This window comes from Myripristis murdjan, chromosome 13 (assembly GCF_902150065.1).
Source record: "Myripristis murdjan chromosome 13, fMyrMur1.1, whole genome shotgun sequence".
Classification (NCBI taxonomy): Eukaryota; Metazoa; Chordata; class Actinopteri; order Holocentriformes; family Holocentridae; genus Myripristis; species Myripristis murdjan.
The window spans coordinates 404,537-421,234 of record NC_043992.1 but is presented as its reverse complement, the minus strand read 5'-3'; the positions used below and the strand labels follow the sequence as shown (position 1 = coordinate 421,234).

The following is a 16,698-nucleotide window of genomic DNA, read 5'->3' as shown; positions in this document are numbered from 1 at the left end:
TTAAATTAAAGCAAATAGGATAAAAGACATTAAAATAGAATAAAAGAAACAAATACCATGGAAGTAAAGATCAAATTAAAACAACCGGGTCTTTTCTGTCAGATCAGAGCTCCTTATCCACTTCTACTGCATTATATTATTTTATATTGTTTTATCATGCACTTGCCTGTGGTCTGAATTTCATATTTATTTCGTATTTAGCCTATGTGTATTTGTATTATCTTCTTTTTTTTAATGACTTTGACTGTTGTTTCATGTACTTGCTTATGGTTTTATTTCATGTTCTGTAACTGTGTTTGAGAAGTGCTATACAAATAAAGATGTTATTATTCTTAAAATGGAGCAAAATAACAGTATGATAAGTGCTGCAGTGTGTTGAAAGTTACACCCTGAGAGCATCAGAGGGTTTTTCTGTTTGGATGTCGCGAGCTCAGGATGACATGGTGAATTCTTGTGTGTGTGTGTGTGTGTGTGTGTGTGTGTGTGTGTGTGTGTGTGTGCGTGTGTGTGCGTGTGTGTGCGTGTGTGTGCGTGTGTGCGTGTGTGCGTGTGTGTGTGTGTGTGTGTGTGTTTGTGTTTGTCTTTGTCTTGTGTGTGTGTGTGTGCGCGCGTGTGTGTGTGTGTGCGTGTGCAGCGGTGTCAGAAAGCTGTGTATCCTCTCCTGTGCAGCTGAACATCTCCTGGTATCTGAGGAACTCTCACTGCTACAAAGAAGTCTTCCACATGGATGTGAGTACTCTGCGGTGTTCTACTCTTCTCGACTGCCATGGTTTTCAAAGTGGGCATCTGGGGACCTCCAAGGGTCCTCCGCGGTCCTCCAGGGGGTCCTCAGCAAAATGACAACAAACAACTTAATTCACTAGAACTAGTTCAACTCTGACATTGAAACAGTTTAACTCTTTGAAACCTGAGCAAATTTACTTGCTGTATCTTTCAAAAACACTGAGAAAAAAGGGGATTAGCAAAAAATTACAGAACATCATAAAAAATGAAGAAAAAACTATAGAAAACTAGACCTGCAAGCAGGTATTAGTGGGGTCCAAGCCCCCCCATGCAAGTTGGACCCGGTGCCTCACGGAGCCCACACAAGTTGGACCCCCAGGACCACACGTCCCGGGCAAGTCTCAGGTCCAAAGCAGCGTCAGACAAAGTGTGTTGCAGCTGTGATTCCACTATGTCAAAATAGGTCATTTCATATATACTTAGCCAAATACCAAGCATGGCATGCTTGCCACCAGTGGATTCTGTTGATTGTCTAGTTTCAAATAATATCTGTCCTTTTCCTGTGGTTTCGAAAATGAGTCCGCTAGATCCTCTGAAAGACAGTGTAAGCTGTGGCCGCCAACGGCCAAATGGAGCATAATTGTTATTCTCATTGACAAATTTTAAAAAAGTTTCATTTGTGGAAAAAGCACTTTAGATTGGCCGATTTACGCCAAAATTGGCACACAGTCTCATGGTGGTATGAGAAATTACTGTCCCCAGTTTCATGTAAATTCAATTCAATGTAAAAATTCCCGAGATAACAATATACTTAAACAACAATGCCCCCAAAGGACTAATTTGCACCATATTTTGCTCAGACCCTCAGTGTTTTATTAGGCACTTAGCTACCAAATTTGGTGTTGATCAGACTAATTGTTGTGTAGATATAAAGCACTTCCTATTTGTTGCGTATCAGAGAGGAAGTTAAAAATTTGTAACTTTGGCATTTTTCGTCATATCAAAATTCTTTTGATAACTATTTGCTGTGAGGGTCCGTACATTCTGTGTGCCAAATTTCGTGAGGATCGGACTTATGGCCTAGGAGGAGTTAGAAAAGTTGGGTCACACAAATTTTGCAATTTTGCGAAAAAAAATGATACATGGCAGAAAAGTGCATGGCCTATGTCATGAGATTTGTCTAGACCCACAGAATGAATTGATATAAGGCATTTGAATGTGCAACTTACGGTTTGGGAGTTATTGGCCAAAACGTGTTTACCTTGATTATAGTGCCACCTGGTGGTGGACATGTGTAAATTTTGGTGAGTGAGATTCCTGCACTAGTCTGAACGTTCATGTAAAATTTCTTCTGAACAAGTCTTATGGTTTGGGCTGCATGCTAAAAAATCATTTTGGCAAGGGTCACCAGCAGGTCGATGATGTTCAAAATGCAAAAAAAAAGAAAACTTTTTAAAAAGCGCCATCTAGTGGACGATTTGTGCCAAATTCGGTGAGCAGATTCTTCAGGGCATCGGAAATGAGTCCTCCAGGTTTTGTGTTAACCGGACTTATAGTTTCCGAGAAAGTGACGAATTTTAGTTCTAATGCCCCCTTACTGCCAAGTGGCTCCAAATTTTGTAGGGACCCTCAGAGGAATTGGGGAACAAAGGAACTCAAGGTTGGTTTTAATCAGACTCTCTCTTTAATCTCTTCAACCATAAGGTTGAAGAGATATGACCCACTTTCTGTTTAGTGTTCTTCGGGAGGAAGTTAAAAATTTGTAACTTTGCATCTTTCATCGTATCAAAATTCTTTGGATAACTTTATGGTTTGAGGGTCCATAGATTCTGTGTGCCAAGTTTGGTGAAAATAAGACTTACAGCCTTGGAGGAGTTTGAAAATGTGGGTAACACAAATTTTGCGCCAAAAAAATTATTGGCGGAAATGGGCGTGGCCTATATCATGAGATTCGTTTTGAGCCACCGAATGCGTGGCTATAAAGCATTTGAATGTGCAACTTATGGTTTGGGAGTTATAGGCCCAAACACGTTGACCCTTATAATAGTGCCCCCTATTGGTCGACATGTGCAAAAATGGTAATGATAACAATAATAATAATAATAATAACAATAATAACAATAATAATAATAATAATAACGGTAGTAATAATAATAATTATAATTATTATTATCATTATCATAAAATCCGACAAAAAACAATAGGGTTTCCAGCACTGCTGGTACCACTTGCCCCCAGCTCAGTCTGGCTTGGACCCGTAATCAGCACAAAAAATTAACATTTTAAATCATTTATTCTAAGTAATTTCATTGTTGTTGTTGTTGTTGTTGTTATTATTATTATTAAAGTGACATTTCTGCTGTAATGCGTGAAATTTCCCCACCGTGGGACTAATAACGGAATATCTTATCTTATTTAAGGGTGAGATCATTGATGCTGTATCAGTATTGGAATGAAGGAAATTATTACAACATGTAACAGTACAAAATTAGAAAAAAATCAAGAAAATTTTAAAAATAGATAACTATGCAATGTTAAACACAGAGAGATGACATTTGGCTCTGCTCATACACTCATGTACGTCACACCTGACACCATTCAACAAGCAAGTTTCCCCTAAATATTAAGGTGCGGCTCAAACATTACTCACTTATGATCACTTAACACTGTTGCAGAAAATTAATTTTCATTTGTTATTATTTAGTCATTATTCCAATTATTTGGACTCTTTCATTATGTCATTTCAAAATGCTGTAAGTCTCTTCTCAGTCTGACCAGGTTTTGATTTCACTGAATGAAAATGTATCAAAAACAGCACTATCTGTGTGTGTGTGTGTGTGTGTGTGTGTGTGTGTGTGTGTGTGTGTGTGTGTGTGTGTGTGTGTGTGTGTGATTTATTTATTGTTGTGTGTGTTGTTGTCCAGGTGGCGAGAGCACGAAATTACTTCAGGACGACGGAAGTCAGGCCAGGAGGAGGAAGTGGCTTCTTCATCTTTCACCAGTATCCTCTCGTCACCTGCCAGTCCAACATGAACCCGCACGAGGTGACTGACATACAGACAGATAGACAGACACATACACACACACACACACACACACACACACACACACACACACACACACACACACACACGTGAGCGTGAGGAAACATGTAAGCAGTAAGAGGCTGTGATTTGACGTGGGTTTCCTTGTGTTTCAATGCAGTTCAACGTGCCTGTGTTTGACCTGCCAACCAGACTCACACAGCCTGCACTGCTGGAGGTGAGACACACACACACACACACACACACACACACACACACAAAATGCCTGTCACTCTCCATCTGTTTTTATTGAGTCTGCCTCGGTCTGTCTCTTTCACGTGCTTTGATGTGCATAAATGTAATGTTGGTTAATTATCCCTTAATTATCCCTTATCTTAATCAACCCAACTAGTGCTGAAATGATGGCAAATAATTGATAAGTGGGCTGACAGAAAATTAAGTGTAATTTTGATCAAGCATGGAAGGCATTTTCCCCGTCCTGTCTCACTGAGATGCTTAGATTGTCTTCCTTTTCTCTGTTTATATCGTTACAAAATAATTTTATTTATTTATTTATTTTTTGGCTGCTGGTCAGACTATGGAAGACATTTCACACTCATATCTGACCAGTTCCCACCAGACTATGGCTTTATTTTTCACACTTTATATATTAAATGATTCATTGAGAAGAAAATTGGTAAGGCAAGTTTATACAATACAAAAAGTTAAAAAAGACACATAGCTAGAGGGAGAGAGGAGAGAGACGGGGGAGAGAGATAGGGGAGGAGGGACTACAATGCAAGTTGCACATAGAAATGTACTGTAGTAATTAATTGAGATAGTAATAATACAGAAATAAAACAATAAATAATGATAATAACAAAACTCGACCTTGCTGAAGTTTCTCAAAAAAACTAAAAATAAAAAAAGACCAATACAGAGCTGCAGAGCTGCCATGCTATGGGTTCACATTCGATATTGTTAAAGCATGTGTTTGTTGCTGGTAAAACCTGTGTAGTGAGCATGATGTTGACAACCTTCAAGCTGCATATCATAAATCCAGTGTTGGGCAGTAGCGGCGTTACAAGTAGCGACGTTACTAGTTTAACTACATTTGTCAATAGCGTGGTCGTAACATCACTGTTTTCTCAATCAAATAGCTTTTAAGTAGTGAAACTAATTTACTGATCAAATAGCGCAGCAGCATCCACAGAAGCTACATCTTAGGCATTTCTAAACCTTAAATGCTGCGGAGCTTTTGCTGCGGTTTGAAATATAACTAGGAGCAGTGGGTGACATCACCGCTGCTCATGGACCTGTAGGTGTAGCCGACAGACGCTCTTCTGTTTTACGTCGCGTACCTGTCCTAATTGTCTGCTGCAGCGGGACACGAGCACATGTGTCGCGTGAACAAGCACCTGCTGCAAAAAAGCTCAGGATGCCTGGCCTCCGTATCCACTAATAAGGACAAAACTTTGGAACACAGAGGCAGAAACTACATGCAAATACAGGTGTGCACACATACACACGCGCGCACACACACAGACACACACTAACATATATAGACACTTCCCGCACATAAGCATATGCACACCACCTGCTTTTTGTTATTATGTGAAGCATGTTGTTTGTTTTCGTTGCCATGGTTTATAGCAGTAAAAGCAGAGAGAGCACAGTTTCATCAACTATAGAACTGAAGAAACTATCTGCTTGACTGACAGTTTTAGTGATCATAAAGATAGCAATGACTTGGAATGAAGTTGGTTCAATGTTCAATAGTAGTTTTGATGTAGTTAAGCTACATTTTGTCACTGTATTGTAGCTTAGCTTGCTACATTTCTCTGGAGGGTAGCTTCAGTGTAGTGAAGCTTCATTGAATGTAGAGTAACTGGTAGCTTAGCTCACTACATTTTCCTAGTAGCTTGCCCAACACTGCGTAAATCATAGAAGTATAGTTAATGTAATATCATTGAGCCTCAGTCATTCACCTTCAAAATCTGTGGAGGCAAGCAGCATCTGTCCTGTCCTGTCTTCCAACATCACATCCTGTGTCAGCCAAGACATCCTCATAAACCTCAAGCTCACGTAGTAGTTTTAGGACATCATCCTTTTTTGCCTTCTTTACACAGTTTACCTTTGAAGCAAGTGCTGGTTTGAAGATTTCCCACCTCTTACCACGCTTCAAGAGAGTATGGTAACCGAAGTCACCACTGTACAGCTGCTTAAAGCCCACCTTGTCACCACTGATTTCCAATACCCTGTCATCACTGATTTTAAACGAGCGAGAAGAGGGACAGTATTTAGCTGCTGCCGCTTTGAAGTCATAGCATTGCCAGTCTTTTCCATAAACATGGACATTTCCGTGTTTGTGCATAATGTCCACATATTCAGATGGTAGCAGTATAATGTCCCTTTTTTTTTAATCTTTTGCTCCAAACGACCAAAGACTCGGTCAGGGGGCATGAAACTATGGCCACGGACAGGAAAGGTATACCCCATTCTTAACTCTTTTAACTTGCACTTTCTCAGGGCAAAAAGCATTGACAGTACGCTAAGATTTTTATTTTGCCCATAGCAAGAATCTGAGAAAAGCCTTAGGTCTTTATATACTCATGGAGTTCATCACAAGCAACACTACCCAAATAATGCTGCAAAGCAGATGCCACCATGTCTGTCTTGTTCTCATTCTCTAACCATGTGTAGAGATGAATGTCCTCTTCTCTGATTCAGACCACCACCACGATAGCGAACAACACCAAAAACATACTGGTACAGCTGTCTTGAATAGTAAGTCTGCCCAGTTGGTGACTTTGGCAGCACCACATTCTGCATCATGTGAAATGAGATTATGAAAGATTCACCCACAGCATTTAGATCATGGGTCTTCAACTGGCGGACTGCGGTCCACATCCGGACCCAGAAAGAGTCCAGTCCGGACCCAAGCCCGCTAGCTAAAACCAATGAATTTTTTTCTCTCTTGCTTTCTCGCGGTGCAGAAAACTGCATGAGCTGCTTTGGGTAGTGCATTACATCACTTGTTTACTATGGCGCGATGCTAGCCAATCAAATTAGACCTCTGACACGACGCTAGCCAATCAAATCACACCCCTGACTCGACACACATGGTCACGAAGCTTACCGAGCATTTCCGAAGTTAATTACTGACCGCTACTGCATGACAAGGCTGAGCACAGACTCTGCAGCTCCCTGTGTGCTCCGGGGGTCCATTTCACAAAGCAGGTTTAGTGAAAACTCTGATTTTGTTAACCCTGAAATGAGGGGAAACCCTGAGTTTTCCATTTCACAAAGGGAGGTAACTCAAAGCAGAGAAAGAGGGGTAACTAGCCTGTTTCACAGAGGGAGGTAGCTTAAGCTCTTGGTCAGTTACCGCTAGGCTTGGGCCGATATTTGATATTATCGAATATCGCGATATTTGCCGACTTACTTTCTCCAGGGAGTAATAAAGTAAAGTAAGGCATTACTATTTTTGAGAGTAATATGTAATGTATTACTTTTTTGAGTAACTAGCCCCAACACTGGTTATTATTACACGGCTACGTTGAATAGGTCTGGTAGGTCAATCACGGGATTCTGCGGTCTGATATTTCTTGATAATAGACCGTTGCGCGCAGTTCTGTGTCCATAACAATATAATAACAATACATATATAATGTCTTTGGTGTTTCTCTTTGTCAATTTTGCCAAATTTATCAACTTACTATCAATTTATTATTGAGACCTTGACGTCAACATGACTGTGAGTCAACTTCCTTCACAAAGTGTTGTGTTTGGATTGTAAAGCCTTCTGTAGGTCTACTTCTCAAATCTTGCCACTGAGAAGCACGTAAACAGCTCAAACTAATACTGAAACTATTAAAAACTAAACTAAAATGAAAAATTTGTAAACAATAAAAACTAAACTGAACAGCAAACCCACTCTGGCAACTAACTGAAACTAAGCTGAATTAAAAATAAAAATTTAAAACGAAATAAAAATAAAAACTAGCCTAATGTAAAATACAAAACTATAATAAGCTAACTCTGGACCGTGACTCCCCCTCCTCCCTCGTAGCATTCAAAAATCAAGTCCCGTTCCCTAGCCCAAAGGCGCAATTCATCAGATTAAATGAGTTAGTCTTATTTTTATTATTGAATAAACTTTCTTTAATGAATATACCAGAGGTCGGCAACCTTTACCACTCAAAGAGCCATTTGGACCCGTTTCCCACAGTAAAGAAAACACTGGGAGCCACAAAACCCTTTTGACATTTAAAATTAAATAACACTGCATTTTTTTTTTGTCTTTATGCTATGTATAGCTAAACAAACCATAGGCTAATGTGTTGCATTTATGAAATCAGTGAACGACTGCAGAGACAATGAAATTAGGCCTACATTTCTGCATGCAACAAAAACATTTTGAACTCCGAAAAAAAGACGCTGGGTTGAGTCCTTTTTGTATTTATGAAAAAAACGCCGAACTTAAATTATCCACCTGCAGCAAACTAAAAATTCCGTCCTCTCTCTGTGTGCCCTCATCCTTTTACTGGTGCGTGCAGTCAGCTATCAACCTGAATAATAAAAGGACTATTTCACTGAACAACGAAAAAATATGAATAGGCTATATGCAAAATAATAGGCAATTAAAATATTTATCATACTTGGTTAATGTGATTTCTGCTCCTGAACCTCAGCGCACAGCATCTGCACATCTGGGGTCCGTTTCACGAAGCAGGTCCAACAAACTCAGAGTCTTACCCCGAGTTGATCTACCATGAGATAGGAAACTCTGAGTTTTCGGTTCCAGAACAGCTGATTTGAGTTAGTTTCAGAGTAGTTTCACCTGGAGTTAAGCGTGTGCACTACAGCTATAAAAAAACTGCGTCAATGGAGCCCCGATTTGATGAGTCACCATGGCAACGGGGAAGTGTCAGGCTGCGTTTTTCACCCCAGTTGAACTGGAAATCTTAATGCATTCATACAGCGAGTTTGAACTTTTTTTTTTTTTTTTTTTTTTTTTTAAGTGCAACACCGCTGCAGAGGCAAAGGAGAGGGAGACGGTGTGGGAGAACATTGCTGCTCGGGTCAGTGCGTAAGTTTAATTGGAGTCCGTTGCAATCACAATAATATTACAGGGGGAAACTGCTTTAATGGTAGCCCATTAATTTATTTCATTTAGGTGCAATCCCACGGGGGAGAAGCGCACTTGGCAGCAGCTTAAGATTAAATATAAAAACATTGTTCAAACAGGTAAAACAGCTACTTATAACTCATAACCGCAGTCTTATAACCATCTCCCGACGAATATTTAATTCTCTGCGCAGTAACACTGCACCTTCATCCACAGGATTGTTGTGGAAAGGACATGCCATGTTTGTGAAAAAAAAGTCGCCACCTAACTACTAATGGACTTCTAAAAGGCTAACGGCCTACTGACTGTTTTTTAATTCATTATTTTAATTTAATTTTTTAAAATAACAGACGGCAGAACTACACTGAAAAATTATTTTTCAGTGTAGGTTTTAAGCAATTCTAAGCAACAAGCAGAAGAATATGAACTTAAACTGAACTGATTGACACACCTGGTACGAAAAGGGCAGGACAAAGGCCTGGAGGGGACAGATGATTGGCCAAGATACAACAAAGACATGCAACATGGGGGCGGGGCTAATGAAACAATGCAGGGCAGGTGTGACGACAAACAAGCTGACAAGACTATGGAGGAACAATAGGGACAAAATCAACACAGCAGACTAAAATATAATAAACATTATAGCTGCTGTGCAGCAATGGTCGGGGCCAGGCAAGTTTAGGCAATTCTGAGCAACAAGTAGAGAATAGGAAGACGAAAAGAAAGGTGGCATTCTTATGTGCATTTTGTATTTTGACAGTCACATGACAGCAGCCGCCTATGCATAGAAAGGCTGATTTCAAACCACTGTAAAATAAATAAATGAGTCATCAAGACAAAAATCTGACAATGATGATCTGGCATGGGACTGGACCTTTGTGCAAAGTTTGGTGAATTTTCGCATGTGGGAATGTTGCACAAGCTGAGGCTTGAACTCACAATCTTCGACGCCGAGGCCTGGCCTCTATCTCACTGAGCTAAAACTTCACATGCAGCTTCACAGACTGACTGAGCCAATCACTGACCTGCAGGACAGCAGCCATCCATGCATGGAAAGGCAGATTTTAAACAGCTGTCAAAAATTCAGTTATTTAGACACAGGGTATCTGTGGGGTTGTAAAAGGTAGTAAAAGGTAGTAAATAAAAGGAGCCCAAATTAAGGCCCTTAAAAGGTAGTAAAAGGTAACTAACACAATTTTAATTGGTAGTAATTTTTTTCATCATCCCTTCATTATGACTTTTCCATTGATGCTGATTTTTTCTTTACAGTTCATTTAATTAAAGAAATATTAAAACGAAAAATATGTGCGAGCAGGACACCAGGACCTGTGTCGGCATTGATAGCCAATCAGTGATCCTGACTGCATTTGCCACCCTGTAGCGTGTACGCGATTGGTTCACCTGCCGCATGTTGCGCTCATGCAGGGTCTCAAAACGTTAGTGTGAGCAGGGTTGCCAAGTCCGCGTTTTTTCCGCCGAATTGGGCTACTTTTTAAGTGTTGCCGCGGGTAACAAATTTTGTCCACGGGTTGGGCTTGGGCATACAGATGATGAATAATGCCTATGAATAAAGATTCATATTTTGAATGACTAATGAAATCTGCTGCCACGAGTTTGAGCCCACCAGAGAGATGCTGGCCTTGTTCAATACAGTTCTGTATGACAGGGACCAGGGCGAGGGATCTCAACATGTCTAAAAAGAAACTGGACAGCGCTGTAAATAGTTCAAGTTCATGGAGTTTTTTCCCGTTCTTTTTTATGTTGGAGACAGCCAGCAGTTTAAGTGAGCTGAAATGATTTTCAATTGCCTTTGCCTGGGAAATTGCCTCTAATGTTTATGATGTTATTTTATAGATATTATAGTGCATTTTGCAATTATAGCAATGCTGTTGGACTTTAAAAGCAACATATATGGATTTTTATGGGCATATTTTTAGTTCTGGTATTGGGCTGATTTTTGGGCCGTTTTTATACCCGGTTGGGCGGGTTTTGGGCTGGTTTTGAGTTGCTGTTTGGCTGCTTTTGTCTCACAGATCTGGCAACCCTGAGTGTGAGCAAGCCACTTGCCAAGATGGGAAAATGTAAGTTTTCGCAGCTCTGAGCAGTGCTGTAAACTAGCGGCCGCCGCTCGCCAAATGCGCCTAAAATATTCCCTTGGCGAGTTAATTTTGGACGTCTACCTGCCACGGGGCGGGTAAATATTTGCACCAAGTCATGCAATAAATTATGCAAAAATAATAATAATTAATAATAATAATAATTAAATTCAGACGGTGGCTAACGTTAGCGCTTGACCGGTGATGTTTGTGTGTCGCACTTCAGTAGCTCCCCATAGCCTGTCGGCTAGCGCTAGTGTTCTGTTTGTTGTATGTCACACTTAAATAGCTCACCCGACGTCGTGTGACATGTTGTGAGGTTAGCCCAGGGTTAGCCTAGCCAGATCAGAAGGACGACACGCAACAAAAAAAGATTTATTTTATTTATAAAGGTTATTTTGTTCTATTAATATTTACAGTTACAGTTAGTAATATTTACAGAGTTAATGTAAATAAAAGTAATTGTTCACAACAACAAAATATTAAAATGTATTTTAAATCTTACTTTGGCCTCTTCTCTAAACATGTATTTCAATGTAATACTGTTATCTCAATTAAAAGTACTAAAACAGATGCATATGGGACAACAAAAGGCAAAACTCTCAAAACTCAACAAAACTTTCTCTCTTTGCATTTTGTTTATATCCTTTAAAACCACTTATACCTTTAAGTAAGTGGGGCGCAGCACTCATCCATGCATGGATGAGTGCTGCCCCCCACCCAAAAAAAAAAAAAAAAAAGCTGCTGCTCAATGCCGTGTTGGTAGTAAAATATATTTGAAAGGTAGTAAAAAAGGTAGTAAAAGGTAGTAAATTCAACTTGAGGATTCCTGTATAAACCCTGAGACAAATATCTGAAAATACACATATTGCATCTAGACAGCATGGAGATGTTGATCATTTGCTTTTAACAATGATTGATTTGCTCCATAAGTGAAAAACTGATGTTTAAAAATGCCATTTTTACATTGACTCCAATTGTTCACATGAGAGCAAAATTCAAAATGCTGTCAAAAATTCAGTTTTTGAGATACAATTTTGAAATTTGCCACACATCATCTACCATGACTCTAGAATTTTGTCCATTTTTTCATGAACATTGAAGATTTATTTAGCAAGAACTTGCAGGTATATGTTTACAGTACCATTTACAGTCAAACATTTTGATGCCTTGTAGGCTCAGTTTTTGATAAATCAAAAATCTGAGAAACAACGTTTGTGTAGGACAGTCTGAAGATGCTCTGTAGCAATTTTGGTGTCAATTGAGCAAAAATTGTGGGAGGAGATAGATTTAATAAGTTTTACAGGTTTTGGAAAAGAGAGAGTGATGGACTTCATAATTTGCAATAGGTTTGAGTGCACAAAAGTTTCTTCAGTATTGGGGCTACAGTTTGATCAAAGTTGTGAAGTTGTAGCACATATGGTTGATTTGTTATGATTTTCAAAGTTTTGAACTTTAGAGGCTTGCTATAGCGCCACCATCAGGACTATTGGCTTGAGTTTGCAGCTGAGGTAATCTGGCATGGGACTGGACCTTTGTGCAAAGTTTGGTGATTTTTCACCCATGAGAAGTATGATTTCCTCAGAAGAAGAAGAAGAAGAAAAAAGAACACCTGGGAATACAATAGTGTCCTGGCAGCATAGGCTGCCTGGACCCTAAAAAAGTCTGTTCAATTTACATGAAAAAAATATGTACATCGGTTGCACATATTAAAGTTATGTTTACCAAAAAATATTTATTTGTGTTAAGTATACTCAATTCTTATTTGTTCAAATAACACAACTTTTTTTACATAGATTTTAAGTTTTTCTTTTGTCATGTATACGAAACTAACCTATGTTAAACCAACATGACTTCTTCATGTATAGTATGTTCAATTACCCTATGTAAATCAACATCACTTTTTTATTTTTAGTGTATTCAATTACCATCTGTTAAACCAATGTGAGTTTTTTATATAAAGTATTTGCAGTGTTTTGTTACATCAACTTAATTTGTTTAAGTAGGTCTCACACTATTAAGTTATAAAGCTTCTGCATACTTTGTGTATCCATACATACATAAAATTAAGCTATTTCTGTACATGAATTTATTCAAATAAATTAATGCAGCCTAACCAACTACCAAAATTACTAACATAAAATTTTCAAAACAAATGAGGCCAGGAGAAAAACATTTCTTTTCACAAGAAGAAGAAACACTGTATTTTGTCAAAGAATAAAACAACTTCAACATTGAGGTACAAATCCAGTTTTTGGTTCTATGAAAGTAGAAAATACAATCACAGCCAAAACCCACTTGTCAGTGGTATGCAGGTACGTACACATATGTGCAAACACGCACACAATACACAAATAAACACAATTCACGTGTTAGAGCAAAGTACCCTTTTCTTTCACCAGGCAAACACTTCTGACCATGTTTGAGTACATAGTAAACATCTGTAAACATCCTTAAAACAGTTTACTTATGACAACAGAACTTCATTAAAAAATGTTCTGCAATTCTATGTGTGTGTGCATCTGTGTATATTACCACATCACACTTGTTTGAAAGTAGCATTAGTAAGAAGAAAGTACCCTTTCCTTTCTCAAGGACCATGTCATCAAGAGCACGTAGTTAACATCTGTAATAACTGCTATGAACTGATGCATTACTTTCTGTACTTAAAACAGCTTAATGAAAACAAAACATTAACTTATTCAAACAAAGTACTGTCTGTCCTTAAAACAGCTTCCTAATGAGAGAAAGAAAAAAAATCTAAGGTATGAATGTCTATGTGTAAATATGTGTATAAATGTATAAAGACACATCACTTATTAGAACAAAGTACTGTCTGACCTTAAACTAGCTTCCTACTGAAAACAAAACATCACTAAACAATGTACCACAATGGGGTATGTGTGTACAAAAAACACATGGCAATAATCAGAACAAAGTATCCCTTCCCTTTACAAGGACAACACTTATCAAAGAGTGTGTAGCACAAACACAATGGTTAAATGTCAGAGTAACGCAAACACTTCTGACTTGCAATTTGTAAGCCAAAAACATACATGAAGGCAATGCATGTGAGTTGCATCATATCAGTCCAGTACTAGTGCAATGAACAGTCCATATTCCAAGGGGCTAACATGGTAGACTGGGGTTCAGAAGTCTTGAAGCAAAGCAATGCTCCACACAAGGGTGCCCATATTTAAACTAAACAAGGTAGCAAACATACAGGCAGTGCAAGTGAGTTCCGTAAGTGCTCAAAGCATCATCAATGCAATGAAATGTTCTGTATTCCAAGGAGCAAACATGGTAAACTGTGTTGTCTCAGCCTTGTCATATATGGCAACAGCTCACTGATAGAGTCTGTTTTTAAGAGTTTGGGCTTTCTTAGAGAGAGTGTCGCTGTTGAGTTCCATCACAACTTTCTGGAGCACTTCAAAAGTATACTTCAGTTCAGTGGGGTAGTTGAGGTTCAAAGCATACATTAAGCCAAATAACATTGCAGCACCAAATGCAACGTTGTCCACATCACGCAGTACCTCTGGCCTTCAAGGACAACCCCAATGTCCTCTGGATTACTGGTGGCATCTTCTGGTTTGACAATGTATATTCCTACCGTGGATCCTTGGAAGGCTTCATCACCAGCCTGCAGAGTATACAGTCACAAAAGGCACCAAATTAAATCAAATAAAACACAAATATATTACTACAAGTATTATGCTGTAGTGGCAGATTTAATAAGAATCCTTGGTCAATTTTAGTGAGAAAACTCGTTTTGTGATTGGCCTATGTTAATCTTTTATTACTGCATTATGCTGTTAAAACAAATTCAACACAACCTGTATAGGTTGTGTCTTAGCTTTTCAGTGGAAAGAATCCCTTAATTTCTTAATGGGACTTTTATTATGAAATAGTTTATGGTCTGTACCTTAACCCATTCAGACCGGATGCAACGTAAACATGTATATACCTTTAAGATCGGATGAGACGCATACGCGTTTCTCCCTTTAAAGCCGGATGCGACGGGTCCGTCATTTTTGAGATGTCGTTTTTTTAAGACACATGACCGTGTGTTTTGCCGCCTGTAGCTCCTGGGCAAGTTTATGAAGTTATTCTTTGACCATGGCTGACAACGTAAGCAAAGGAAGCGATACTGAATGAGTTTCTTGTTGGCTTGTTGAACGGAGGCTGTTTTCAAACAATGCTTAGGTTTTAAAGTGCTTGTTTAGAGGGCACCTTAGATCTTAATGGGTTAATCTAGAGGTTACAAGGGCACCTCCCTCACTACCAAAACTTAAAGACATCTGAAATGTGACAAGAGTCACAAGCCAAATAGTTGGGAATCACAAATTTAATCTTTTAGAATTTGCTGTATTTCATGAACTCTTCTTTTTAAATGTACAATTTAAATATGAAAATTAGTCAGTCATTGTGGAACTATTAGTCGAGTAAAAAGTATTCTCTCAACTGCAGGTAAGTATAATGCACAAAAAATGCTGGTTCATTTTTGTTTCAAAAACTTGATATGTAAGAATGTAACGTTTAAGTTAAATCTGAAAATACTGACCCCTAATACTCACCATGTACTCTTTCACAAGATTTTCCGGGTCCTCATTTAGGTACACGCACAGTCCCTTGATAAAGCATTCCCGTCTTATATCTATATCATCATCCTAAGTTAAGAAGGATAAGCAGTATAAGTAGCAAATCAGTTGGTTAGAATCATTTTTCCTCAATCAAATACATACACCATCAAAGCAATATTTTCCTTTTCCAAAATGCATTCTTACTTGAGTCATGTGAGCCAAAATGCTCTGAAGTCGCTTGCCAATTTGTCCTCCCCTCTTTTCAAAAAGCTTCAGAATTTTGTCAGACAGCACATCTAGCTGTGAGAGAAATCTGGATTGTGGTAATGCGCTTAAATTCTGCATTTATCTGAAAACAAGAATTATCACAAAGACATTGAAACAGTTATTTAGAACGGTGTTCATTGAAAGGTTTTATACTGATTAACCACACTGACTAGTAAGATGAAGTTAAATTCAAATATTTATACATTATGAGTAATCTTAGTATTCATAAGTTGATTTTTAGTCAGTCTATGTGCATACTGCTTGAAAACCCAAAGCCAAGATCACATTCTAAGCAAATTTTACAATCACCCACCTCACTTGTTTCGAACAGCGCTGGCCATCTTGCCTGAAAGTCTTGTATCATGGGTGTGTCACGAACCACTTCATATCTCCTATAGGCAAATGTCTTCTCCATTTTCATCTTCACCACTTCCCTGTTGTTCCTCTTTTTAACATCTGAAAGAAGATCCACTCTGACACATTCAAGGCTTGCATCAGATTCTCCAATAGGGTAGGGGGGACAATAGTTCACTTCAGACCGTCTTGGTCTTTTGATGCCAAAAGCAGCACTTGTTTTGCCCTCTGGTTTGTGCTTCAGAGAGTTTACCATCACCTCTCGACATCCCAGCTTTCTCAAGTGAGTGCGATAAATTGCCAGTTTGTTTTTTAAGCTGGCTTTCCACCCCGCATATCCAGTCATGGAGCCTTTCTCAGTCAGGCAGGGATGTTTAGAGATGAGGGCCTCTCCTACCATGTTAAACTGTTTATCGGTTATATAAACTTTGTACCGGACTATTTCTTGCACCAAGCCCTCAAGAATGTTTGACTTCAGTTTAGGATCTGGAGTAAGTAAGGTACCGTTTTCCCTGTACGCTACG

General features: G+C 38.8%; 1 protein-coding gene across 2 annotated transcripts in view; it reads left to right on the top strand.

Moving 5' to 3' along the window:
- The window catches only part of LOC115370001 (transmembrane protein 87A), a 228,921-nt gene that overhangs the window by 41,072 nt on the left and 171,151 nt on the right, over positions 1-16,698 (top strand). The window contains exons 3-5 of one of the 2 annotated variants that reach the window (XM_030066776.1): positions 635-729; positions 3,648-3,767; positions 3,928-3,984. In XM_030066776.1, coding sequence (XP_029922636.1) covers positions 635-729; positions 3,648-3,767; positions 3,928-3,984 — 272 coding nt within the window. The remainder of the gene's footprint in view (positions 1-634; positions 730-3,647; positions 3,768-3,927; positions 3,985-16,698) is intronic. The other variant, XM_030066778.1, reaches the window with a different exon arrangement.